The 25,369-nt window shown below is 59.1% G+C and overlaps 1 protein-coding gene across 1 annotated transcript in view; it reads left to right on the top strand.

Annotated features, from left to right (window-relative positions):
• LOC309684918 (uncharacterized protein) overlaps nt 1-25,369 on the top strand; it is a gene marked incomplete at both ends in the record, with an annotated part of 95,188 nt that overhangs the window by 26,881 nt on the left and 42,938 nt on the right. The window contains 2 exons of the mRNA XM_082500752.1: nt 8,027-8,222; nt 8,649-8,806. Coding sequence (XP_082356878.1) covers nt 8,027-8,222; nt 8,649-8,806 — 354 coding nt within the window. The remainder of the gene's footprint in view (nt 1-8,026; nt 8,223-8,648; nt 8,807-25,369) is intronic.

The raw sequence follows: 25,369 nt of genomic DNA, 5'->3' as shown, positions 1-25,369 counted from the left end.
CACGTGTTTTTTTTCCCTTGTTGCCCTGTAACAGCACAGAACATCCTCTCTAGCCAGAAGGAAGGGGGAATGTATACATGTATATCCACAGTCTAAGGAGGGTCACCTTTTGCTGGAACTTGGATCTCACTCCCTACCCCAATCCAAAATGTGAGAACAGAGCTAGCTCTGGAAGGACAGAGCCCTCTACGAGCTAGGAGCCACGAGGCAATCAGTAGATCGCAGGCTGATGATTTGCTTTCTGCATCTGAATGATCTTGCCGAAGCCACCTCTTCCCACATCGTAGTCTGTCCGGTATTCATCTCGCACCTGTCCTCCAGTTTTTCCTCTTCCATACTGTCGCCCCTCCTTAAACCCTGCATCCCAGTCAGTTTGAATGATGCGATCATCTAGTCGCGTGTCGTTGATAAATCGCATTGCGTGTTCAGCGTCTGCTCTTGTGTAGTATTTGACGAAGCAGAAGCCACGTGCAGCGAGGTTCCAGAAAGCTTTGGAGATGTCTCCAATTCAAGGCACGCACTTGCGCCATCCAGGCCACCTTGAGGAGAAGCCATGGCCTGATGGCAGCTGCGTGGCAGGAGACCTGTACTCATACCTCTCTTTGGGACACCTGCTGTGGAAATCCAATGACCCTATATGGGCAAAGACTTGCAAGATCTCTGAGAATTGTCCCCTCAAAAGAGCTGCCTCTGTCTGAGAGCTAAAGAAGCCCAATGGGCGCCCGCTGCCCATCAGCCCAAGGGACGTGGCTTCTCCGGGCTCTCCCAGGGCCCTGCTCTTACAACACCCACTCTGGCCTTTTTTTGCAGCAGGCCAAGTCGCGGACAGCTCCTGCTCCCTGTCTCTCCTGGCACCCGGCTCACAGCTGCCAATAACCTCTCCTCCAAGACCAAGGCAAGAGCAAAGTGCCAGCTCTTCTCAGTAGCAACCTACAGGGGGTAGCGGGAGGTGCAGCGACTCACTGAGTGTCTGCCAAAGCCATCACTGCCCGAGTTACACCACCAATGCGCCTTCTAGAGTAGTGGCCACACACCCATGTGCAGCTGCTGAGAAAAAACAGCCCCTTACTCAAGAGAAAAACCACCCTCCGACTCAAGACCAATCGAACCCGCTCCGAGATGTCCTGTGTCTTTGCCTCTGCAACTATGGAGAGAACATGAGGAAGTGGGAGGGAGAACTGGAAGGCTGCTCTGACCTATGGTAGGCCATCCTACGGACCAGGTAGGAACTCCTCTGCTAATCGTAGGTGCTGTGGTCAACGTTTGAGGTGCCCTGCCTCCAGCCATGAGGAGGAGAGGGACAACTGGATTTGTTGGACTGTGTGGATTCGATGGCCTGGCACGTCAGAGCCACAAAAGTATAAAGCCCTAGTGGGCACTGGTGCCCAGCGTAAAGATCAGCAGGTGCCAATTGCTGCTGCCACGGTGCATCGACAGCAGTATCGCACCAACTGGGACTCCCTCATTCCTATCAACGGCTAGAGAGCCAAGGAGTGATCAGCAAAACTCGCTCACCCTTGAACAGCCTTATATGGCCAGCGCAAAAGTCTGATGGGAACTGGAGACTAACAGTAGACTATCGTGGCCTGAATGAAGTCACACCACCTGGTCCTGAGGCACAGCTCCTCCTGGCACCCCCATTACCAGGACTGAGCTGGATGTTCAAGGGTAAAGTTCCCTCTACTCATCACACCACCGATGCTACCCTGGAGTAAGTGGATTGCCTCAATGACACAGCGAGCTCAAACAGGAAACCCTAATTGCCCAGGAATGGAAGAAGTGATCACAAACTGGCCCGAAGGCAAGGCCTTTGGGGTGCCACCAGAGGAGGTGGTGACACGTGCTGAGGAAGCTCCACCATATCATGAACTCTCATTCTCTCAGCTAATGAGAACCAGCATGCTCTGGTTACTGATGGGCCTTGTCGTACTGTAGGAAAGCATCGAAGGTGGAATGCTGCGGTGTGGAGTCCTACAGGACGAGTGGCAGAAGCTGCTGAAGGACAAGGTGAGCGGAGTCAATCTGCAGAGGGAAAAGCCATCCAGCTGGCGTTAGCTGTTGCTGAAGGAGAAAAGTGGCCAAGACTCTCTCTCTCTCCTGACTCTGGGACGGCAGCAAATGCTCTGCGGGGGCGGCTAAAGCAGTGGAAGCAGAGCAACTGGCAGCCCTGTCCTGCCGGCTGGGCCTGTACTCTGTGTCTGTCGGGGCTCTGGTTGCCGGGGGCAGCTGTGAGGCGCTGAGGCGGGGGGGCTGGTTGGCGGCTGTGCCGGTGATGCGCTCTGGCGCTTGTGACATCAGAGGGGCCATGTCACAATGGGGGCAGCTATAAAAGGTGCCCGCAGGCAGCGCTGCCCCAGCACAGCCTGAGCCAGAGGTGAGTGCGCAGGCGGCGGGAGGCTGGGCCGGAGCGGGGCCCGGGCAGAACGGCGGGCCCCCGGGGGGGGGGGTTCTCATCCTGCATCAAGGGCCCAGCCGCTGGCGGGAGCGCCTGGGGCCGGGCACGCTGCCACCGCCGCCACCGGGGCTGGGCGCAGGCCTTGCTGCCCCCCAGCTGTCTCGCCCCCTCTCCTGCCTGCCCCCAGCTCCCTGCTGTGCAGCAGCAGGGCCCTTGCGCCACCACTTCCTGCCCTCCCAGCCCCACTCAACCCCTTCTCTCCCTCCTCCCACAGGCCATGGCTGACACAACCTTCCTCCCCCTGCTCGTGCAGAGCATCCTCCAGCTCCTGCACATGGTCTGCCAGGAGCTGGGTGAGGCCACCTGCGGGCACATGCGGCAGCACGCGCAGCAGCTGAGCCAGCCCAAGACTCGGCTGCTGCAGGACATGGAGCAGAACGCCTCGGCCTGGGGAGACCTGCTCTTTGCTGCCTTGCAGCACTGGCAGGTCTGGGCGCTCGCTGCAGTCCTCGTCCTGATCTTCAGGCTCTGCCGGCACCTCAGCAAAAGGAGCCCCCAGCCAGGCAGCAGCGCTGCAGAGGAGAGCTCAGGCAGCAGCACAGAGTGCGGCAACGAACAATGTGCAGGAGAAGGTTCTGGCGACTATGAGAAGCGTGTGTTTGGGAGGTTTGCAAAGCGCATCCGGTCGTCAGTGCAGCGCCTGGCCTACAGGAGCCGCGTGGTGGAGGAGCTGGTGGGCGACCTCCTGGCTGTCCTGCAAGAGCGCTTGTCCAACAGTTTCTTCCCGGTCCTGCAGCCAGCCATCGGGGTGGGTAGCGCCTTCGAAGGTTGGAGTCCCCGTGGGCGTGATGCTGTGTACCGCCTGCTTGTGCCCCTTAAGCCCCCCCGTGGGCACGTTTTCCACCTGGAGCTGGGCACTGCAGCGGAGATGCCGGCAAAGAACTCCCGCGTCCGCGTGGAGCTGGCGTGTACCTGCAGCAGGGATCAGCTGGTGGAGAACACGCCGTTCTACCTCCACCACCCCCAGGAGGAGGAGCTGAGGAAAAATCCGTCTGCCAGCCTCCTTGGCACCCTCTGCACCGGCTCCTACCTGGATGTGCACAAAACCGCCCAGTGGTTGCAGAACCTGGTGAGCTCAGCCTGGGAAGAGATGCCTCAGGCGCAGCACTACAGCATGAAGGTGCTGCCTTCCAGCCGCTCCTGCAAGCTGCAGCTGACAAACGCCTCTGGGAAAAGCCTCCTCGTTGACATCATGTTTGGGGTGCGGCGAGGCGACTCGGACATCTTCCTGAGCAGCCGGGAGACTCCAGAGGCCATCCTCACCCCCAGCACAACATGGGCAGAGAGCTACGCGGTGGCAGAGGTGAAGTTCTTCAGGCATGTGGCCAGGCAGGCCCCACACGACACCTCCCACCTCAAATGCCTCCAGCTCTTTGCCGCTATCCTGCTGGGCACCGGCTTTTCCACCGCTACCTTCAAGACGGTTGCCATGCACCTCCTCAACACCTTACCAGTGTCGAGCTGGAGCAGGAGGGAATTCCTCATGCGGCTGCAGGATATCCTGTGGTACCTGCGCGGCTGCCTGCACGACAAACGCCTCGACCACTTCTTCTTTGCTAATGAGAACATGCCCGAGGACATCGTCTTGCCCCCAGCCCTCCAAACAGCGGAGCCACTCAACCTCTTCCAGCGCCTGCTGCATGACCCAGCCGCCCACGCCAAGGCAATGCGTGAGGCTGATGAGCTGCAAGATCGGCTCACAAGCCTGCTCTTCTACGGACACCGAAAGAGCTCCTCACGCACGGAGCTCTCTTAGTGTCCCCTAGATACTCCCCTGGGAGCTGGTGCTGCGGAACTGAGCACGCTGGGCACGCACAACACGCTACTCAGTCGGCTCTGGGAACTGCTGCCACACCTTTCCTCTGCAGCAGAACCGCACTCTGGGGAGTGGGACGCGATGCGGCTGGAGTCGCCCTTGCAAGGAGCCTTGCGACAGAGACTCCTGTTACCACGGGCACAGCCACCGCCCTGTCCCTCGCGGAGCTTTACCCTGTACATAGATGTCAATAAATCATTTGTTTCACACCCAAACGTGCGTCTGTGCATGTGTGGACATGGGTTTTGGGGGGAAGGCGGGCATAGGGTGCTGAGCGCTCGGCTGCCCTAGAGTGGCGGAGCATTTTGCTGAAGAGCTGATGTGCTGGGCTCTGCTTTCACTGATTGTGGAGCTAAGGCTGCCACCTGTCTCTGCTCCAGTGCTGGGGCAATGGCAATCACTTGTTCCCCTCCACAGCTCTGCACATTGCCTGGGTGGCTCCGTAGGTAGGGAGCCTGCAGTGGCCCTGGTAGCCCGACAGCCCTTGGGTGACCCCCGTGAGGTGGTTAGGACGCTGCCCGAGTGGGGAGCCCTGTGCACAGGGAACAAGTGTCACGACTGCTGAGCAGGGCTCTGCCTCCTGTACGAGCACCAGGCTCATTCTCCATACCCTCGTGGGACCTGCGCAACCTTCACCCGGCACACGTCACACGTGTTTTTTTTCCCTTGTTGCCCTGTAACAGCACAGAACATCCTCTCTAGCCAGAAGGAAGGGGGAATGTATACATGTATATCCACAGTCTAAGGAGGGTCACCTTTTGCTGGAACTTGGATCTCACTCCCTACCCCAATCCAAAATGCGAGAACAGAGCTAGCTCTGGAAGGACAGAGCCCTCTACGAGCTAGGAGCCACGAGGCAATCAGTAGATCGCAGGCTGATGATTTGCTTTCTGCATCTGAATGATCTTGCCGAAGCCACCTCTTCCCACATCGTAGTCTGTCCGGTATTCATCTCGCACCTGTCCTCCAGTTTTTCCTCTTCCATACTGTCGCCCCTCCTTAAACCCTGCATCCCAGTCAGTTTGAATGATGCGATCATCTAGTCGCGTGTCGTTGATAAATCGCATTGCGTGTTCAGCGTCTGCTCTTGTGTAGTATTCGACGAAGCAGAAGCCACGTGCAGCGAGGTTCCAGAAAGCTTTGGAGATGTCTCCAATTCAAGGCACGCACTTGCGCCATCCAGGCCACCTTGAGGAGAAGCCATGGCCTGATGGCAGCTGCGTGGCAGGAGACCTGTACTCATACCTCTCTTTGGGACACCTGCTGTGGAAATCCAATGACCCTATATGGGCAAAGACTTGCAAGATCTCTGAGAATTGTCCCCTCAAAAGAGCTGCCTCTGTCTGAGAGCTAAAGAAGCCCAATGGGCGCCCGCTGCCCATCAGCCCAAGGGACGTGGCTTCTCCGGGCTCTCCCAGGGCCCTGCTCTTACAACACCCACTCTGGCCTTTTTTTGCAGCAGGCCAAGTCGCGGACAGCTCCTGCTCCCTGTCTCTCCTGGCACCCGGCTCACAGCTGCCAATAACCTCTCCTCCAAGACCAAGGCAAGAGCAAAGTGCCAGCTCTTCTCAGTAGCAACCTACAGGGGGTAGCGGGAGGTGCAGCGACTCACTGAGTGTCTGCCAAAGCCATCACTGCCCGAGTTACACCACCAATGCGCCTTCTAGAGTAGTGGCCACACACCCATGTGCAGCTGCTGAGAAAAAACAGCCCCTTACTCAAGAGAAAAACCACCCTCCGACTCAAGACCAATCGAACCCACTCCGAGATGTCCTGTGTCTTTGCCTCTGCAACTATGGAGAGAACATGAGGAAGTGGGAGGGAGAACTGGAAGGCTGCTCTGACCTATGGTAGGCCATCCTACGGACCAGGTAGGAACTCCTCTGCTAATCGTAGGTGCTGTGGTCAACGTTTGAGGTGCCCTGCCTCCAGCCATGAGGAGGAGAGGGACAACTGGATTTGTTGGACTGTGTGGATTCGATGGCCTGGCACGTCAGAGCCACAAAAGTATAAAGCCCTAGTGGGCACTGGTGCCCAGCGTAAAGATCAGCAGGTGCCAATTGCTGCTGCCACGGTGCATCGACAGCAGTATCGCACCAACTGGGACTCCCTCATTCCTATCAACGGCTAGAGAGCCAAGGAGTGATCAGCAAAACTCGCTCACCCTTGAACAGCCTTATATGGCCAGCGCAAAAGTCTGATGGGAACTGGAGACTAACAGTAGACTATCGTGGCCTGAATGAAGTCACACCACCTGGTCCTGAGGCACAGCTCCTCCTGGCACCCCCATTACCAGGACTGAGCTGGATGTTCAAGGGTAAAGTTCCCTCTACTCATCACACCACCGATGCTACCCTGGAGTAAGTGGATTGCCTCAATGACACAGCGAGCTCAAACAGGAAACCCTAATTGCCCAGGAATGGTAGAAGTGATCACAAACTGGCCCGAAGGCAAGGCCTTTGGGGTGCCACCAGAGGAGGTGGTGACACGTGCTGAGGAAGCTCCACCATATCATGAACTCTCATTCTCTCAGCTAATGAGAACCAGCATGCTCTGGTTACTGATGGGCCTTGTCGTACTGTAGGAAAGCATCGAAGGTGGAATGCTGCGGTGTGGAGTCCTACAGGACGAGTGGCAGAAGCTGCTGAAGGACAAGGTGAGCGGAGTCAATCTGCAGAGGGAAAAGCCATCCAGCTGGCGTTAGCTGTTGCTGAAGGAGAAAAGTGGCCAAGACTCTCTCTCTCTCCTGACTCTGGGACGGCAGCAAATGCTCTGCGGGGGCGGCTAAAGCAGTGGAAGCAGAGCAACTGGCAGCCCTGTCCTGCCGGCTGGGCCTGTACTCTGTGTCTGTCGGGGCTCTGGTTGCCGGGGGCAGCTGTGAGGCGCTGAGGCGGGGGGGCTGGTTGGCGGCTGTGCCGGTGATGCGCTCTGGCGCTTGTGACATCAGAGGGGCCGTGTCACAATGGGGGCAGCTATAAAAGGCGCCCGCAGGCAGCGCTGCCCCAGCACAGCCTGAGCCAGAGGTGAGTGCGCAGGCGGCGGGAGGCTGGGCCGGAGCGGGGCCCGGGCAGAACGGCGGGCCCCCGGGGGGGTGGGTTCTCATCCTGCATCAAGGGCCCAGCCGCTGGCGGGAGCGCCTGGGGCCGGGCACGCTGCCACCGCCGCCACCGGGGCTGGGCGCAGGCCTTGCTGCCCCCCAGCTGTCTCGCCCCCTCTCCTGCCTGCCCCCAGCTCCCTGCAGTGCAGCGGCAGGGCCCTTGCGCCACCACTTCCTGCCCTCCCAGCCCCACTCAACCCCTTCTCTCCCTCCTCCCACAGGCCATGGCTGACACAACCTTCCTCCCCCTGCTCGTGCAGAGCATCCTCCAGCTCCTGCACATGGTCTGCCAGGAGCTGGGTGAGGCCACCTGCGGGCACATGCGGCAGCACGCGCAGCAGCTGAGCCAGCCCAAGACTCGGCTGCTGCAGGACATGGAGCAGAACGCCTCGGCCTGGGGAGACCTGCTCTTTGCTGCCTTGCAGCACTGGCAGGTCTGGGCGCTCGCTGCAGTCCTCGTCCTGATCTTCAGGCTCTGCCGGCACCTCAGCAAAAGGAGCCCCCAGCCAGGCAGCAGCGCTGCAGAGGAGAGCTCAGGCAGCAGCACAGAGTGCGGCAACGAACAATGTGCAGGAGAAGGTTCTGGCGACTATGAGAAGCATGTGTTTGGGAGGTTTGCAAAGCGCATCCGGTCGTCAGTGCAGCGCCTGGCCTACAGGAGCCGCGTGGTGGAGGAGCTGGTGGGCGACCTCCTGGCTGTCCTGCAAGAGCGCTTGTCCAACAGTTTCTTCCCGGTCCTGCAGCCAGCCATCGGGGTGGGTAGCGCCTTCGAAGGTTGGAGTCCCCGTGGGCGTGATGCTGTGTACCGCCTGCTTGTGCCCCTTAAGCCCCCCCGTGGGCACGTTTTCCACCTGGAGCTGGGCACTGCAGCGGAGATGCCGGCAAAGAACTCCCGCGTCCGCATGGAGCTGGCGTGTACCTGCAGCAGGGATCAGCTGGTGGAGAACACGCCGTTCTACCTCCACCACCCCCAGGAGGAGGAGCTGAGGAAAAATCCGTCTGCCAGCCTCCTTGGCACCCTCTGCACCGGCTCCTACCTGGATGTGCACAAAACCGCCCAGTGGTTGCAGAACCTGGTGAGCTCAGCCTGGGAAGAGATGCCTCAGGCGCAGCACTACAGCATGAAGGTGCTGCCTTCCAGCCGCTCCTGCAAGCTGCAGCTGACAAACGCCTCTGGGAAAAGCCTCCTCGTTGACATCATGTTTGGGGTGCGGCGAGGCGACTCGGACATCTTCCTGAGCAGCCGGGAGACTCCAGAGGCCATCCTCACCCCCAGCACAACATGGGCAGAGAGCTACGCGGTGGCAGAGGTGAAGTTCTTCAGGCATGTGGCCAGGCAGGCCCCACACGACACCTCCCACCTCAAATGCCTCCAGCTCTTTGCCGCTATCCTGCTGGGCACCGGCTTTTCCACCGCTACCTTCAAGACGGTTGCCATGCACCTCCTCAACACCTTACCAGTGTCGAGCTGGAGCAGGAGGGAATTCCTCATGCGGCTGCAGGATATCCTGTGGTACCTGCGCGGCTGCCTGCACGACAAACGCCTCGACCACTTCTTCTTTGCTAATGAGAACATGCCCGAGGACATCGTCTTGCCCCCAGCCCTCCAAACAGCGGAGCCACTCAACCTCTTCCAGCGCCTGCTGCATGACCCAGCCGCCCACGCCAAGGCAATGCGTGAGGCCGATGAGCTGCAAGATCGGCTCACAAGCCTGCTCTTCTACGGACACCGAAAGAGCTCCTCACGCACGGAGCTCTCTTAGTGTCCCCTAGATACTCCCCTGGGAGCTGGTGCTGCGGAACTGAGCACGCTGGGCACGCACAACACGCTACTCAGTCGGCTCTGGGAACTGCTGCCACACCTTTCCTCTGCAGCAGAACCGCACTCTGGGGAGTGGGACGCGATGCGGCTGGAGTCGCCCTTGCAAGGAGCCTTGCGACAGAGACTCCTGTTACCACGGGCACAGCCACCGCCCTGTCCCTCGCGGAGCTTTACCCTGTACATAGATGTCAATAAATCATTTGTTTCACACCCAAACGTGCGTCTGTGCATGTGTGGACATGGGTTTTGGGGGGAAGGCGGGCATAGGGTGCTGAGCGCTCGGCTGCCCTAGAGTGGCGGAGCATTTTGCTGAAGAGCTGATGTGCTGGGCTCTGCTTTCACTGATTGTGGAGCTAAGGCTGCCACCTGTCTCTGCTCCAGTGCTGGGGCAATGGCAATCACTTGTTCCCCTCCACAGCTCTGCACATTGCCTGGGTGGCTCCGTAGGTAGGGAGCCTGCAGTGGCCCTGGTAGCCCGACAGCCCTTGGGTGACCCCCGTGAGGTGGTTAGGACGCTGCCCGAGTGGGGAGCCCTGTGCACAGGGAACAAGTGTCACGACTGCTGAGCAGGGCTCTGCCTCCTGTACGAGCACCAGGCTCATTCTCCATACCCTCGTGGGACCTGCGCAACCTTCACCCGGCACACGTCACACGTGTTTTTTTTCCCTTGTTGCCCTGTAACAGCACAGAACATCCTCTCTAGCCAGAAGGAAGGGGGAATGTATACATGTATATCCACAGTCTAAGGAGGGTCACCTTTTGCTGGAACTTGGATCTCACTCCCTACCCCAATCCAAAATGCGAGAACAGAGCTAGCTCTGGAAGGACAGAGCCCTCTACGAGCTAGGAGCCACGAGGCAATCAGTAGATCGCAGGCTGATGATTTGCTTTCTGCATCTGAATGATCTTGCCGAAGCCACCTCTTCCCACATCGTAGTCTGTCCGGTATTCATCTCGCACCTGTCCTCCAGTTTTTCCTCTTCCATACTGTCGCCCCTCCTTAAACCCTGCATCCCAGTCAGTTTGAATGATGCGATCATCTAGTCGCGTGTCGTTGATAAATCGCATTGCGTGTTCAGCGTCTGCTCTTGTGTAGTATTCGACGAAGCAGAAGCCACGTGCAGCGAGGTTCCAGAAAGCTTTGGAGATGTCTCCAATTCAAGGCACGCACTTGCGCCATCCAGGCCACCTTGAGGAGAAGCCATGGCCTGATGGCAGCTGCGTGGCAGGAGACCTGTACTCATACCTCTCTTTGGGACACCTGCTGTGGAAATCCAATGACCCTATATGGGCAAAGACTTGCAAGATCTCTGAGAATTGTCCCCTCAAAAGAGCTGCCTCTGTCTGAGAGCTAAAGAAGCCCAATGGGCGCCCGCTGCCCATCAGCCCAAGGGACGTGGCTTCTCCGGGCTCTCCCAGGGCCCTGCTCTTACAACACCCACTCTGGCCTTTTTTTGCAGCAGGCCAAGTCGCGGACAGCTCCTGCTCCCTGTCTCTCCTGGCACCCGGCTCACAGCTGCCAATAACCTCTCCTCCAAGACCAAGGCAAGAGCAAAGTGCCAGCTCTTCTCAGTAGCAACCTACAGGGGGTAGCGGGAGGTGCAGCGACTCACTGAGTGTCTGCCAAAGCCATCACTGCCCGAGTTACACCACCAATGCGCCTTCTAGAGTAGTGGCCACACACCCATGTGCAGCTGCTGAGAAAAAACAGCCCCTTACTCAAGAGAAAAACCACCCTCCGACTCAAGACCAATCGAACCCGCTCCGAGATGTCCTGTGTCTTTGCCTCTGCAACTATGGAGAGAACATGAGGAAGTGGGAGGGAGAACTGGAAGGCTGCTCTGACCTATGGTAGGCCATCCTACGGACCAGGTAGGAACTCCTCTGCTAATCGTAGGTGCTGTGGTCAACGTTTGAGGTGCCCTGCCTCCAGCCATGAGGAGGAGAGGGACAACTGGATTTGTTGGACTGTGTGGATTCGATGGCCTGGCACGTCAGAGCCACAAAAGTATAAAGCCCTAGTGGGCACTGGTGCCCAGCGTAAAGATCAGCAGGTGCCAATTGCTGCTGCCACGGTGCATCGACAGCAGTATCGCACCAACTGGGACTCCCTCATTCCTATCAACGGCTAGAGAGCCAAGGAGTGATCAGCAAAACTCGCTCACCCTTGAACAGCCTTATATGGCCAGCGCAAAAGTCTGATGGGAACTGGAGACTAACAGTAGACTATCGTGGCCTGAATGAAGTCACACCACCTGGTCCTGAGGCACAGCTCCTCCTGGCACCCCCATTACCAGGACTGAGCTGGATGTTCAAGGGTAAAGTTCCCTCTACTCATCACACCACCGATGCTACCCTGGAGTAAGTGGATTGCCTCAATGACACAGCGAGCTCAAACAGGAAACCCTAATTGCCCAGGAATGGTAGAAGTGATCACAAACTGGCCCGAAGGCAAGGCCTTTGGGGTGCCACCAGAGGAGGTGGTGACACGTGCTGAGGAAGCTCCACCATATCATGAACTCTCATTCTCTCAGCTAATGAGAACCAGCATGCTCTGGTTACTGATGGGCCTTGTCGTACTGTAGGAAAGCATCGAAGGTGGAATGCTGCGGTGTGGAGTCCTACAGGACGAGTGGCAGAAGCTGCTGAAGGACAAGGTGAGCGGAGTCAATCTGCAGAGGGAAAAGCCATCCAGCTGGCGTTAGCTGTTGCTGAAGGAGAAAAGTGGCCAAGACTCTCTCTCTCTCCTGACTCTGGGACGGCAGCAAATGCTCTGCGGGGGCGGCTAAAGCAGTGGAAGCAGAGCAACTGGCAGCCCTGTCCTGCCGGCTGGGCCTGTACTCTGTGTCTGTCGGGGCTCTGGTTGCCGGGGGCAGCTGTGAGGCGCTGAGGCGGGGGGGCTGGTTGGCGGCTGTGCCGGTGATGCGCTCTGGCGCTTGTGACATCAGAGGGGCCGTGTCACAATGGGGGCAGCTATAAAAGGCGCCCGCAGGCAGCGCTGCCCCAGCACAGCCTGAGCCAGAGGTGAGTGCGCAGGCGGCGGGAGGCTGGGCCGGAGCGGGGCCCGGGCAGAACGGCGGGCCCCCGGGGGGGTGGGTTCTCATCCTGCATCAAGGGCCCAGCCGCTGGCGGGAGCGCCTGGGGCCGGGCACGCTGCCACCGCCGCCACCGGGGCTGGGCGCAGGCCTTGCTGCCCCCCAGCTGTCTCGCCCCCTCTCCTGCCTGCCCCCAGCTCCCTGCAGTGCAGCGGCAGGGCCCTTGCGCCACCACTTCCTGCCCTCCCAGCCCCACTCAACCCCTTCTCTCCCTCCTCCCACAGGCCATGGCTGACACAACCTTCCTCCCCCTGCTCGTGCAGAGCATCCTCCAGCTCCTGCACATGGTCTGCCAGGAGCTGGGTGAGGCCACCTGCGGGCACATGCGGCAGCACGCGCAGCAGCTGAGCCAGCCCAAGACTCGGCTGCTGCAGGACATGGAGCAGAACGCCTCGGCCTGGGGAGACCTGCTCTTTGCTGCCTTGCAGCACTGGCAGGTCTGGGCGCTCGCTGCAGTCCTCGTCCTGATCTTCAGGCTCTGCCGGCACCTCAGCAAAAGGAGCCCCCAGCCAGGCAGCAGCGCTGCAGAGGAGAGCTCAGGCAGCAGCACAGAGTGCGGCAACGAACAATGTGCAGGAGAAGGTTCTGGCGACTATGAGAAGCGTGTGTTTGGGAGGTTTGCAAAGCGCATCCGGTCGTCAGTGCAGCGCCTGGCCTACAGGAGCCGCGTGGTGGAGGAGCTGGTGGGCGACCTCCTGGCTGTCCTGCAAGAGCGCTTGTCCAACAGTTTCTTCCCGGTCCTGCAGCCAGCCATCGGGGTGGGTAGCGCCTTCGAAGGTTGGAGTCCCCGTGGGCGTGATGCTGTGTACCGCCTGCTTGTGCCCCTTAAGCCCCCCCGTGGGCACGTTTTCCACCTGGAGCTGGGCACTGCAGCGGAGATGCCGGCAAAGAACTCCCGCGTCCGCGTGGAGCTGGCGTGTACCTGCAGCAGGGATCAGCTGGTGGAGAACACGCCGTTCTACCTCCACCACCCCCAGGAGGAGGAGCTGAGGAAAAATCCGTCTGCCAGCCTCCTTGGCACCCTCTGCACCGGCTCCTACCTGGATGTGCACAAAACCGCCCAGTGGTTGCAGAACCTGGTGAGCTCAGCCTGGGAAGAGATGCCTCAGGCGCAGCACTACAGCATGAAGGTGCTGCCTTCCAGCCGCTCCTGCAAGCTGCAGCTGACAAACGCCTCTGGGAAAAGCCTCCTCGTTGACATCATGTTTGGGGTGCGGCGAGGCGACTCGGACATCTTCCTGAGCAGCCGGGAGACTCCAGAGGCCATCCTCACCCCCAGCACAACATGGGCAGAGAGCTACGCGGTGGCAGAGGTGAAGTTCTTCAGGCATGTGGCCAGGCAGGCCCCACACGACACCTCCCACCTCAAATGCCTCCAGCTCTTTGCCGCTATCCTGCTGGGCACCGGCTTTTCCACCGCTACCTTCAAGACGGTTGCCATGCACCTCCTCAACACCTTACCAGTGTCGAGCTGGAGCAGGAGGGAATTCCTCATGCGGCTGCAGGATATCCTGTGGTACCTGCGCGGCTGCCTGCACGACAAACGCCTCGACCACTTCTTCTTTGCTAATGAGAACATGCCCGAGGACATCGTCTTGCCCCCAGCCCTCCAAACAGCGGAGCCACTCAACCTCTTCCAGCGCCTGCTGCATGACCCAGCCGCCCACGCCAAGGCAATGCGTGAGGCCGATGAGCTGCAAGATCGGCTCACAAGCCTGCTCTTCTACGGACACCGAAAGACCTCCTCACGCACGGAGCTCTCTTAGTGTCCCCTAGATACTCCCCTGGGAGCTGGTGCTGCGGAACTGAGCACGCTGGGCACGCACAACACGCTACTCAGTCGGCTCTGGGAACTGCTGCCACACCTTTCCTCTGCAGCAGAACCGCACTCTGGGGAGTGGGACGCGATGCGGCTGGAGTCGCCCTTGCAAGGAGCCTTGCGACAGAGACTCCTGTTACCACGGGCACAGCCACCGCCCTGTCCCTCGCGGAGCTTTACCCTGTACATAGATGTCAATAAATCATTTGTTTCACACCCAAACGTGCGTCTGTGCATGTGTGGACATGGGTTTTGGGGGGAAGGCGGGCATAGGGTGCTGAGCGCTCGGCTGCCCTAGAGTGGCGGAGCATTTTGCTGAAGAGCTGATGTGCTGGGCTCTGCTTTCACTGATTGTGGAGCTAAGGCTGCCACCTGTCTCTGCTCCAGTGCTGGGGCAATGGCAATCACTTGTTCCCCTCCACAGCTCTGCACATTGCCTGGGTGGCTCCGTAGGTAGGGAGCCTGCAGTGGCCCTGGTAGCCCGACAGCCCTTGGGTGACCCCCGTGAGGTGGTTAGGACGCTGCCCGAGTGGGGAGCCCTGTGCACAGGGAACAAGTGTCACGACTGCTGAGCAGGGCTCTGCCTCCTGTACGAGCACCAGGCTCATTCTCCATACCCTCGTGGGACCTGCGCAACCTTCACCCGGCACACGTCACACGTGTTTTTTTTCCCTTGTTGCCCTGTAACAGCACAGAACATCCTCTCTAGCCAGAAGGAAGGGGGAATGTATACATGTATATCCACAGTCTAAGGAGGGTCACCTTTTGCTGGAACTTGGATCTCACTCCCTACCCCAATCCAAAATGCGAGAACAGAGCTAGCTCTGGAAGGACAGAGCCCTCTACGAGCTAGGAGCCACGAGGCAATCAGTAGATCGCAGGCTGATGATTTGCTTTCTGCATCTGAATGATCTTGCCGAAGCCACCTCTTCCCACATCGTAGTCTGTCCGGTATTCATCTCGCACCTGTCCTCCAGTTTTTCCTCTTCCATACTGTCGCCCCTCCTTAAACCCTGCATCCCAGTCAGTTTGAATGATGCGATCATCTAGTCGCGTGTCGTTGATAAATCGCATTGCGTGTTCAGCGTCTGCTCTTGTGTAGTATTCGACGAAGCAGAAGCCACGTGCAGCGAGGTTCCAGAAAGCTTTGGAGATGTCTCCAATTCAAGGCACGCACTTGCGCCATCCAGGCCACCTTGAGGAGAAGCCATGGCCTGATGGCAGCTGCGTGGCAGGAGACCTGTACTCATACCTCTCTTTGGGACACCTGCTGTGGAAATCCAATGACCCTATATGGGCAAAGACTTGCAAGATCTCTGAGAATTGTCCCCTCAAAAGAGCTGCCTCTGTCTGAGAGCTAAAGAAGCCCAATGGGCGCCCGCTGCCCATCAGCCCAAGGGACGTGGCTTCTCCGGGCTCTCCCAGGGCCCTGCTCTTACAACACCCACTCTGGCCTTTTTTTGCAGCAGGCCAAGTCGCGGACAGCTCCTGCTCCCTGTCTCTCCTGGCACCCGGCTCACAGCTGCCAATAACCTCTCCTCCAAGACCAAGGCAAGAGCAAAGTGCCAGCTCTTCTCAGTAGCAACCTACAGGGGGTAGCGGGAGGTGCAGCGACTCACTGAGTGTCTGCCAAAGCCATCACTGCCCGAGTTACACCACCAATGCGCCTTCTAGAGTAGTGGCCACACACCCATGTGCAGCTGCTGAGAAAAAACAGCCCCTTACTCAAGAGAAAAACCACCCTCCGACTCAAGACCAATCGAACCCACTCCGAGATGTCCTGTGTCTTTGCCTCTGCAACTATGGAGAGAACATGAGGAAGTGGGAGGGAGAACTGGAAGGCTGCTCTGACCTATGGTAGGCCATCCTACGGACCAGGTAGGAACTCCTCTGCTAATCGTAGGTGCTGTGGTCAACGTTTGAGGTGCCCTGCCTCCAGCCATGAGGAGGAGAGGGACAACTGGATTTGTTGGACTGTGTGGATTCGATGGCCTGGCACGTCAGAGCCACAAAAGTATAAAGCCCTAGTGGGCACTGGTGCCCAGCGTAAAGATCAGCAGGTGCCAATTGCTGCTGCCACGGTGCATCGACAGCAGTATCGCACCAACTGGGACTCCCTCATTCCTATCAACGGCTAGAGAGCCAAGGAGTGATCAGCAAAACTCGCTCACCCTTGAACAGCCTTATATGGCCAGCGCAAAAGTCTGATGGGAACTGGAGACTAACAGTAGACTATCGTGGCCTGAATGAAGTCACACCACCTGGTCCTGAGGCACAGCTCCTCCTGGCGCCCCCATTAACAGGACTGAGCTGGATGTTCAAGGGTAAAGTTCCCTCTACTCATCACACCACCGATGCTACCCTGGAGTAAGTGGATTGCCTCAATGACACAGCGAGCTCAAACAGGAAACCCTAATTGCCCAGGAATGGAAGAAGTGATCACAAACTGGCCCGAAGGCAAGGCCTTTGGGGTGCCACCAGAGGAGGTGGTGACACGTGCTGAGGAAGCTCCACCATATCATGAACTCTCATTCTCTCAGCTAATGAGAACCAGCATGCTCTGGTTACTGATGGGCCTTGTCGTACTGTAGGAAAGCATCGAAGGTGGAATGCTGCGGTGTGGAGTCCTACAGGACGAGTGGCAGAAGCTGCTGAAGGACAAGGTGAGCGGAGTCAATCTGCAGAGGGAAAAGCCATCCAGCTGGCGTTAGCTGTTGCTGAAGGAGAAAAGTGGCCAAGACTCTCTCTCTCTCCTGACTCTGGGACGGCAGCAAATGCTCTGCGGGGGCGGCTAAAGCAGTGGAAGCAGAGCAACTGGCAGCCCTGTCCTGCCGGCTGGGCCTGTACTCTGTGTCTGTCGGGGCTCTGGTTGCCGGGGGCAGCTGTGAGGCGCTGAGGCGGGGGGGCTGGTTGGCGGCTGTGCCGGTGATGCGCTCTGGCGCTTGTGACATCAGAGGGGCCGTGTCACAATGGGGGCAGCTATAAAAGGCGCCCGCAGGCAGCGCTGCCCCAGCACAGCCTGAGCCAGAGGTGAGTGCGCAGGCGGCGGGAGGCTGGGCCGGAGCGGGGCCCGGGCAGAACGGCGGGCCCCCGGGGGGGTGGGTTCTCATCCTGCATCAAGGGCCCAGCCGCTGGCGGGAGCGCCTGGGGCCGGGCACGCTGCCACCGCCGCCACCGGGGCTGGGCGCAGGCCTTGCTGCCCCCCAGCTGTCTCGCCCCCTCTCCTGCCTGCCCCCAGCTCCCTGCAGTGCAGCGGCAGGGCCCTTGCGCCACCACTTCCTGCCCTCCCAGCCCCACTCAACCCCTTCTCTCCCTCCTCCCACAGGCCATGGCTGACACAACCTTCCTCCCCCTGCTCGTGCAGAGCATCCTCCAGCTCCTGCACATGGTCTGCCAGGAGCTGGGTGAGGCCACCTGCGGGCACATGCGGCAGCACGCGCAGCAGCTGAGCCAGCCCAAGACTCGGCTGCTGCAGGACATGGAGCAGAACGCCTCGGCCTGGGGAGACCTGCTCTTTGCTGCCTTGCAGCACTGGCAGGTCTGGGCGCTCGCTGCAGTCCTCGTCCTGATCTTCAGGCTCTGCCGGCACCTCAGCAAAAGGAGCCCCCAGCCAGGCAGCAGCGCTGCAGAGGAGAGCTCAGGCAGCAGCACAGAGTGCGGCAACGAACAATGTGCAGGAGAAGGTTCTGGCGACTATGAGAAGCGTGTGTTTGGGAGGTTTGCAAAGCGCATCCGGTCGTCAGTGCAGCGCCTGGCCTACAGGAGCCGCGTGGTGGAGGAGCTGGTGGGCGACCTCCTGGCTGTCCTGCAAGAGCGCTTGTCCAACAGTTTCTTCCCGGTCCTGCAGCCAGCCATCGGGGTGGGTAGCGCCTTCGAAGGTTGGAGTCCCCGTGGGCGTGATGCTGTGTACCGCCTGCTTGTGCCCCTTAAGCCCCCCCGTGGGCACGTTTTCCACCTGGAGCTGGGCACTGCAGCGGAGATGCCGGCAAAGAACTCCCGCGTCCGCGTGGAGCTGGCGTGTACCTGCAGCAGGGATCAGCTGGTGGAGAACACGCCGTTCTACCTCCACCACCCCCAGGAGGAGGAGCTGAGGAAAAGTCCGTCTGCCAGCCTCCTTGGCACCCTCTGCACCGGCTCCTACCTGGATGTGCACAAAACCGCCCAGTGGTTGCAGAACCTGGTGAGCTCAGCCTGGGAAGAGATGCCTCAGGCGCAGCACTACAGCATGAAGGTGCTGCCTTCCAGCCGCTCCTGCAAGCTGCAGCTGACAAACGCCTCTGGGAAAAGCCTCCTCGTTGACATCATGTTTGGGGTGCGGCGAGGCGACTCGGACATCTTCCTGAGCAGCCGGGAGACTCCAGAGGCCATCCTCACCCCCAGCACAACATGGGCAGAGAGCTACGCGGTGGCAGAGGTGAAGTTCTTCAGGCATGTGGCCAGGCAGGCCCCACACGACACCTCCCACCTCAAATGCCTCCAGCTCTTTGCCGCTATCCTGCTGGGCACTGGCTTTTCCACCGCTACCTTCAAGACGGTTGCCATGCACCTCCTCAACACCTTACCAGTGTCGAGCTGGAGCAGGAGGGAATTCCTCATGCGGCTGCAGGATATCCTGTGGTACCTGCGCGGCTGCCTGCACGACAAACGCCTCGACCACTTCTTCTTTGCTAATGAGAACATGCCCGAGGACATCGTCTTGCCCCCAGCCCTCCAAACAGCGGAGCCACTCAACCTCTTCCAGCGCCTGCTGCATGACCCAGCCGCCCACGCCAAGGCAATGCGTGAGGCCGATGAGCTGCAAGATCGGCTCACAAGCCTGCTCTTCTACGGACACCGAAAGACCTCCTCACGCACGGAGCTCTCTTAGTGTCCCCTAGATACTCCCCTGGGAGCTGGTGCTGCGGAACTGAGCACGCTGGGCACGCACAACACGCTACTCAGTCGGCTCTGGGAACTGCTGCCACACCTTTCCTCTGCAGCAGAACCGCACTCTGGGGAGTGGGACGCGATGCGGCTGGAGTCGCCCTTGCAAGGAGCCTTGCGACAGAGACTCCTGTTACCACGGGCACAGCCACCGCCCTGTCCCTCGCGGAGCTTTACCCTGTACATAGATGTCAATAAATCATTTGTTTCACACCCAAACGTGCGTCTGTGCATGTGTGGACATGGGTTTTGGGGGGAAGGCGGGCATAGGGTGCTGAGCGCTCGGCTGCCCTAGAGTGGTGGAGCATTTTGCTGAAGAGCTGATGTGCTGGGCTCTGCTTTCACTGATTGTGGAGCTAAGGCTAGCACCTGTCTCTGCTCCAGTGCTGGGGCAATGGCAATCACTTGTTCCCCTCCACAGCTCTGCACATTGCCTGGGTGGCTCCGTAGGTAGGGAGCCTGCAGTGGCCCTGGTAGCCCGACAGCCCTTGGGTGACCCCCGTGAGGTGGTTAGGACGCTGCCCGAGTGGGGAGCCCTGTGCACAGGGAACAAGTGTCACGACTGCTGAGCAGGGCTCTGCCTCCTGTACGAGCACCAGGCTCATTCTCCATACCCTCGTGGGACCTGCGCAACCTTCACCCGGCACACGTCACACGTGTTTTTTTTCCCTTGTTGCCCTGTAACAGCACAGAACATCCTCTCTAGCCAGAAGGAAGGGGGAATGTATACATGTATATCCACAGTCTAAGGAGGGTCACCTTTTGCTGGAACTTGGATCTCACTCCCTACCCCAATCCAAAATGCGAGAACAGAGCTAGCTCTGGAAGGACAGAGCCCTCTACGAGCTAGGAGCCACGAGGCAATCAGTAGATCGCAGGCTGATGATTTGCTTTCTGCATCTGAATGATCTTGCCGAAGCCACCTCTTCCCACATCGTAGTCTGTCCGGTATTCATCTCGCACCTGTCCTCCAGTTTTTCCTCTTCCATACTGTTGCCCCTCCTTAAACCCTGCATCCCAGTCAGTTTGAATGATGCGATCATCTAGTCGCGTGTCATTGATAAATCGCATTGCGTGTTCAGCGTCTGCTCTTGTGTAGTATTCGATGAAGCAGAAGCCACGTGCAGCGAGGTTCCAGAAAGCTTTGGAGATGTCTCCAATTCAAGGCACGCACTTGCGCCATCCAGGCCACCTTGAGGAGAAGCCATGGCCTGATGGCAGCTGCGTGGCAGGAGACCTGTACTCATACCTCTCTTTGGGACACCTGCTGTGGAAATCCAATGACCCTATATGGGCAAAGACTTGCAAGATCTCTGAGAATTGTCCCCTCAAAAGAGCTGCCTCTGTCTGAGAGCTAAAGAAGCCCAATGGGCGCCCGCTGCCCATCAGCCCAAGGGACGTGGCTTCTCCGGGCTCTCCCAGGGCCCTGCTCTTACAACACCCACTCTGGCCTTTTTTTGCAGCAGGCCAAGTCGCGGACAGCTCCTGCTCCCTGTCTCTCCTGGCACCCGGCTCACAGCTGCCAATAACCTCTCCTCCAAGACCAAGGCAAGAGCAAAGTGCCAGCTCTTCTCAGTAGCAACCTACAGGGGGTAGCGGGAGGTGCAGCGACTCACTGAGTGTCTGCCAAAGCCATCACTGCCCGAGTTACACCACCAATGCGCCTTCTAGAGTAGTGGCCACACACCCATGTGCAGCTGCTGAGAAAAAACAGCCCCTTACTCAAGAGAAAAACCACCCTCCGACTCAAGACCAATCGAACCCGCTCCGAGATGTCCTGTGTCTTTGCCTCTGCAACTATGGAGAGAACATGAGGAAGTGGGAGGGAGAACTGGAAGGCTGCTCTGACCTATGGTAGGCCATCCTACGGACCAGGTAGGAACTCCTCTGCTAATCGTAGGTGCTGTGGTCAACGTTTGAGGTGCCCTGCCTCCAGCCATGAGGAGGAGAGGGACAACTGGATTTGTTGGACTGTGTGGATTCGATGGCCTGGCACGTCAGAGCCACAAAAGTATAAAGCCCTAGTGGGCACTGGTGCCCAGCGTAAAGATCAGCAGGTGCCAATTGCTGCTGCCACGGTGCATCGACAGCAGTATCGCACCAACTGGGACTCCCTCATTCCTATCAACGGCTAGAGAGCCAAGGAGTGATCAGCAAAACTCGCTCACCCTTGAACAGCCTTATATGGCCAGCGCAAAAGTCTGATGGGAACTGGAGACTAACAGTAGACTATCGTGGCCTGAATGAAGTCACACCACCTGGTCCTGAGGCACAGCTCCTCCTGGCACCCCCATTAACAGGACTGAGCTGGATGTTCAAGGGTAAAGTTCCCTCTACTCATCACACCACCGATGCTACCCTGGAGTAAGTGGATTGCCTCAATGACACAGCGAGCTCAAACAGGAAACCCTAATTGCCCAGGAATGGAAGAAGTGATCACAAACTGGCCCGAAGGCAAGGCCTTTGGGGTGCCACCAGAGGAGGTGGTGACACGTGCTGAGGAAGCTCCACCATATCATGAACTCTCATTCTCTCAGCTAATGAGAACCAGCATGCTCTGGTTACTGATGGGCCTTGTCGTACTGTAGGAAAGCATCGAAGGTGGAATGCTGCGGTGTGGAGTCCTACAGGACGAGTGGCAGAAGCTGCTGAAGGACAAGGTGAGCGGAGTCAATCTGCAGAGGGAAAAGCCATCCAGCTGGCGTTAGCTGTTGCTGAAGGAGAAAAGTGGCCAAGACTCTCTCTCTCTCCTGACTCTGGGACGGCAGCAAATGCTCTGCGGGGGCGGCTAAAGCAGTGGAAGCAGAGCAACTGGCAGCCCTGTCCTGCCGGCTGGGCCTGTACTCTGTGTCTGTCGGGGCTCTGGTTGCCGGGGGCAGCTGTGAGGCGCTGAGGCGGGGGGGCTGGTTGGCGGCTGTGCCGGTGATGCGCTCTGGCGCTTGTGACATCAGAGGGGCCGTGTCACAATGGGGGCAGCTATAAAAGGCGCCCGCAGGCAGCGCTGCCCCAGCACAGCCTGAGCCAGAGGTGAGTGCGCAGGCGGCGGGAGGCTGGGCCGGAGCGGGGCCCGGGCAGAACGGCGGGCCCCCGGGGGGGTGGGTTCTCATCCTGCATCAAGGGCCCAGCCGCTGGCGGGAGCGCCTGGGGCCGGGCACGCTGCCACCGCCGCCACCGGGGCTGGGCGCAGGCCTTGCTGCCCCCCAGCTGTCTCGCCCCCTCTCCTGCCTGCCCCCAGCTCCCTGCAGTGCAGCGGCAGGGCCCTTGCGCCACCACTTCCTGCCCTCCCAGCCCCACTCAACCCCTTCTCTCCCTCCTCCCACAGGCCATGGCTGACACAACCTTCCTCCCCCTGCTCGTGCAGAGCATCCTCCAGCTCCTGCACATGGTCTGCCAGGAGCTGGGTGAGGCCACCTGCGGGCACATGCGGCAGCACGCGCAGCAGCTGAGCCAGCCCAAGACTCGGCTGCTGCAGGACATGGAGCAGAACGCCTCGGCCTGGGGAGACCTGCTCTTCGCTGCCTTGCAGCACTGGCAGGTCTGGGCGCTCGCTGCAGTCCTCGTCCTGATCTTCAGGCTCTGCCGGCACCTCAGCAAAAGGAGCCCCCAGCCAGGCAGCAGCGCTGCAGAGGAGAGCTCAGGCAGCAGCACAGAGTGCGGCAACGAACAATGTGCAGGAGAAGGTTCTGGCGACTATGAGAAGCGTGTGTTTGGGAGGTTTGCAAAGCGCATCCGGTCGTCAGTGCAGCGCCTGGCCTACAGGAGCCGCGTGGTGGAGGAGCTGGTGGGCGACCTCCTGGCTGTCCTGCAAGAGCGCTTGTCCAACAGTTTCTTCCCGGTCCTGCAGCCAGCCATCGGGGTGGGTAGCGCCTTCGAAGGTTGGAGTCCCCATGGGCGTGATGCTGTGTACCGCCTGCTTGTGCCCCTTAAGCCCCCCCGTGGGCACGTTTTCCACCTGGAGCTGGGCACTGCAGCGGAGATGCCGGCAAAGAACTCCCGCGTCCGCGTGGAGCTGGCGTGTACCTGCAGCAGGGATCAGCTGGTGGAGAACACGCCGTTCTACCTCCACCACCCCCAGGAGGAGGAGCTGAGGAAAAATCCGTCTGCCAGCCTCCTTGGCACCCTCTGCACCGGCTCCTACCTGGATGTGCACAAAACCGCCCAGTGGTTGCAGAACCTGGTGAGCTCAGCCTGGGAAGAGATGCCTCAGGCGCAGCACTACAGCATGAAGGTGCTGCCTTCCAGCCGCTCCTGCAAGCTGCAGCTGACAAACGCCTCTGGGAAAAGCCTCCTCGTTGACATCATGTTTGGGGTGCGGCGAGGCGACTCGGACATCTTCCTGAGCAGCCGGGAGACTCCAGAGGCCATCCTCACCCCCAGCACAACATGGGCAGAGAGCTACGCGGTGGCAGAGGTGAAGTTCTTCAGGCATGTGGCCAGGCAGGCCCCACACGACACCTCCCACCTCAAATGCCTCCAGCTCTTTGCCGCTATCCTGCTGGGCACCGGCTTTTCCACCGCTACCTTCAAGACGGTTGCCATGCACCTCCTCAACACCTTACCAGTGTCGAGCTGGAGCAAGAGGGAATTCCTCATGCGGCTGCAGGATATCCTGTGGTACCTGCGCGGCTGCCTGCACGACAAACGCCTCGACCACTTCTTCTTTGCTAATGAGAACATGCCCGAGGACATCGTCTTGCCCCCAGCCCTCCAAACAGCGGAGCCACTCAACCTCTTCCAGCGCCTGCTGCATGACCCAGCCGCCCACGCCAAGGCAATGCGTGAGGCCGATGAGCTGCAAGATCGGCTCACAAGCCTGCTCTTCTACGGACACCGAAAGACCTCCTCACGCACGGAGCTCTCTTAGTGTCCCCTAGATACTCCCCTGGGAGCTGGTGCTGCGGAACTGAGCACGCTGGGCACGCACAACACGCTACTCAGTCGGCTCTGGGAACTGCTGCCACACCTTTCCTCTGCAGCAGAACCGCACTCTGGGGAGTGGGACGCGATGCGGCTGGAGTCGCCCTTGCAAGGAGCCTTGCGACAGAGACTCCTGTTACCACGGGCACAGCCACCGCCCTGTCCCTCGCGGAGCTTTACCCTGTACATAGATGTCAATAAATCATTTGTTTCACACCCAAACGTGCGTCTGTGCATGTGTGGACATGGGTTTTGGGGGGAAGGCGGGCATAGGGTGCTGAGCGCTCGGCTGCCCTAGAGTGGCGGAGCATTTTGCTGAAGAGCTGATGTGCTGGGCTCTGCTTTCACTGATTGTGGAGCTAAGGCTAGCACCTGTCTCTGCTCCAGTGCTGGGGCAATGGCAATCACTTGTTCCCCTCCACAGCTCTGCACATTGCCTGGGTGGCTCCGTAGGTAGGGAGCCTGCAGTGGCCCTGGTAGCCCGACAGCCCTTGGGTGACCCCCGTGAGGTGGTTAGGACGCTGCCCGAGTGGGGAGCCCTGTGCACAGGGAACAAGTGTCACGACTGCTGAGCAGGGCTCTGCCTCCTGTACGAGCACCAGGCTCATTCTCCATACCCTCGTGGGACCTGCGCAACCTTCACCCGGCACACGTCACACGTGTTTTTTTTCCCTTGTTGCCCTGTAACAGCACAGAACATCCTCTCTAGCCAGAAGGAAGGGGGAATGTATACATGTATATCCACAGTCTAAGGAGGGTCACCTTTTGCTGGAACTTGGATCTCACTCCCTACCCCAATCCAAAATGCGAGAACAGAGCTAGCTCTGGAAGGACAGAGCCCTCTACGAGCTAGGAGCCACGAGGCAATCAGTAGATCGCAGGCTGATGATTTGCTTTCTGCATCTGAATGATCTTGCCGAAGCCACCTCTTCCCACATCGTAGTCTGTCCGGTATTCATCTCGCACCTGTCCTCCAGTTTTTCCTCTTCCATACTGTTGCCCCTCCTTAAACCCTGCATCCCAGTCAGTTTGAATGATGCGATCATCTAGTCGCGTGTCATTGATAAATCGCATTGCGTGTTCAGCGTCTGCTCTTGTGTAGTATTCGATGAAGCAGAAGCCACGTGCAGCGAGGTTCCAGAAAGCTTTGGAGATGTCTCCAATTCAAGGCACGCACTTGCGCCATCCAGGCCACCTTGAGGAGAAGCCATGGCCTGATGGCAGCTGCGTGGCAGGAGACCTGTACTCATACCTCTCTTTGGGACACCTGCTGTGGAAATCCAATGACCCTATATGGGCAAAGACTTGCAAGATCTCTGAGAATTGTCCCCTCAAAAGAGCTGCCTCTGTCTGAGAGCTAAAGAAGCCCAATGGGCGCCCGCTGCCCATCAGCCCAAGGGACGTGGCTTCTCCGGGCTCTCCCAG

This window comes from Vanellus vanellus (assembly GCF_965231255.1).
Source record: "Vanellus vanellus genome assembly, contig: HAP1_SCAFFOLD_260, whole genome shotgun sequence".
Classification (NCBI taxonomy): Eukaryota; Metazoa; Chordata; class Aves; order Charadriiformes; family Charadriidae; genus Vanellus; species Vanellus vanellus.
Note: the sequence above shows the minus strand (reverse complement) of the source record. Positions and strands in the feature narration are given on the sequence as shown.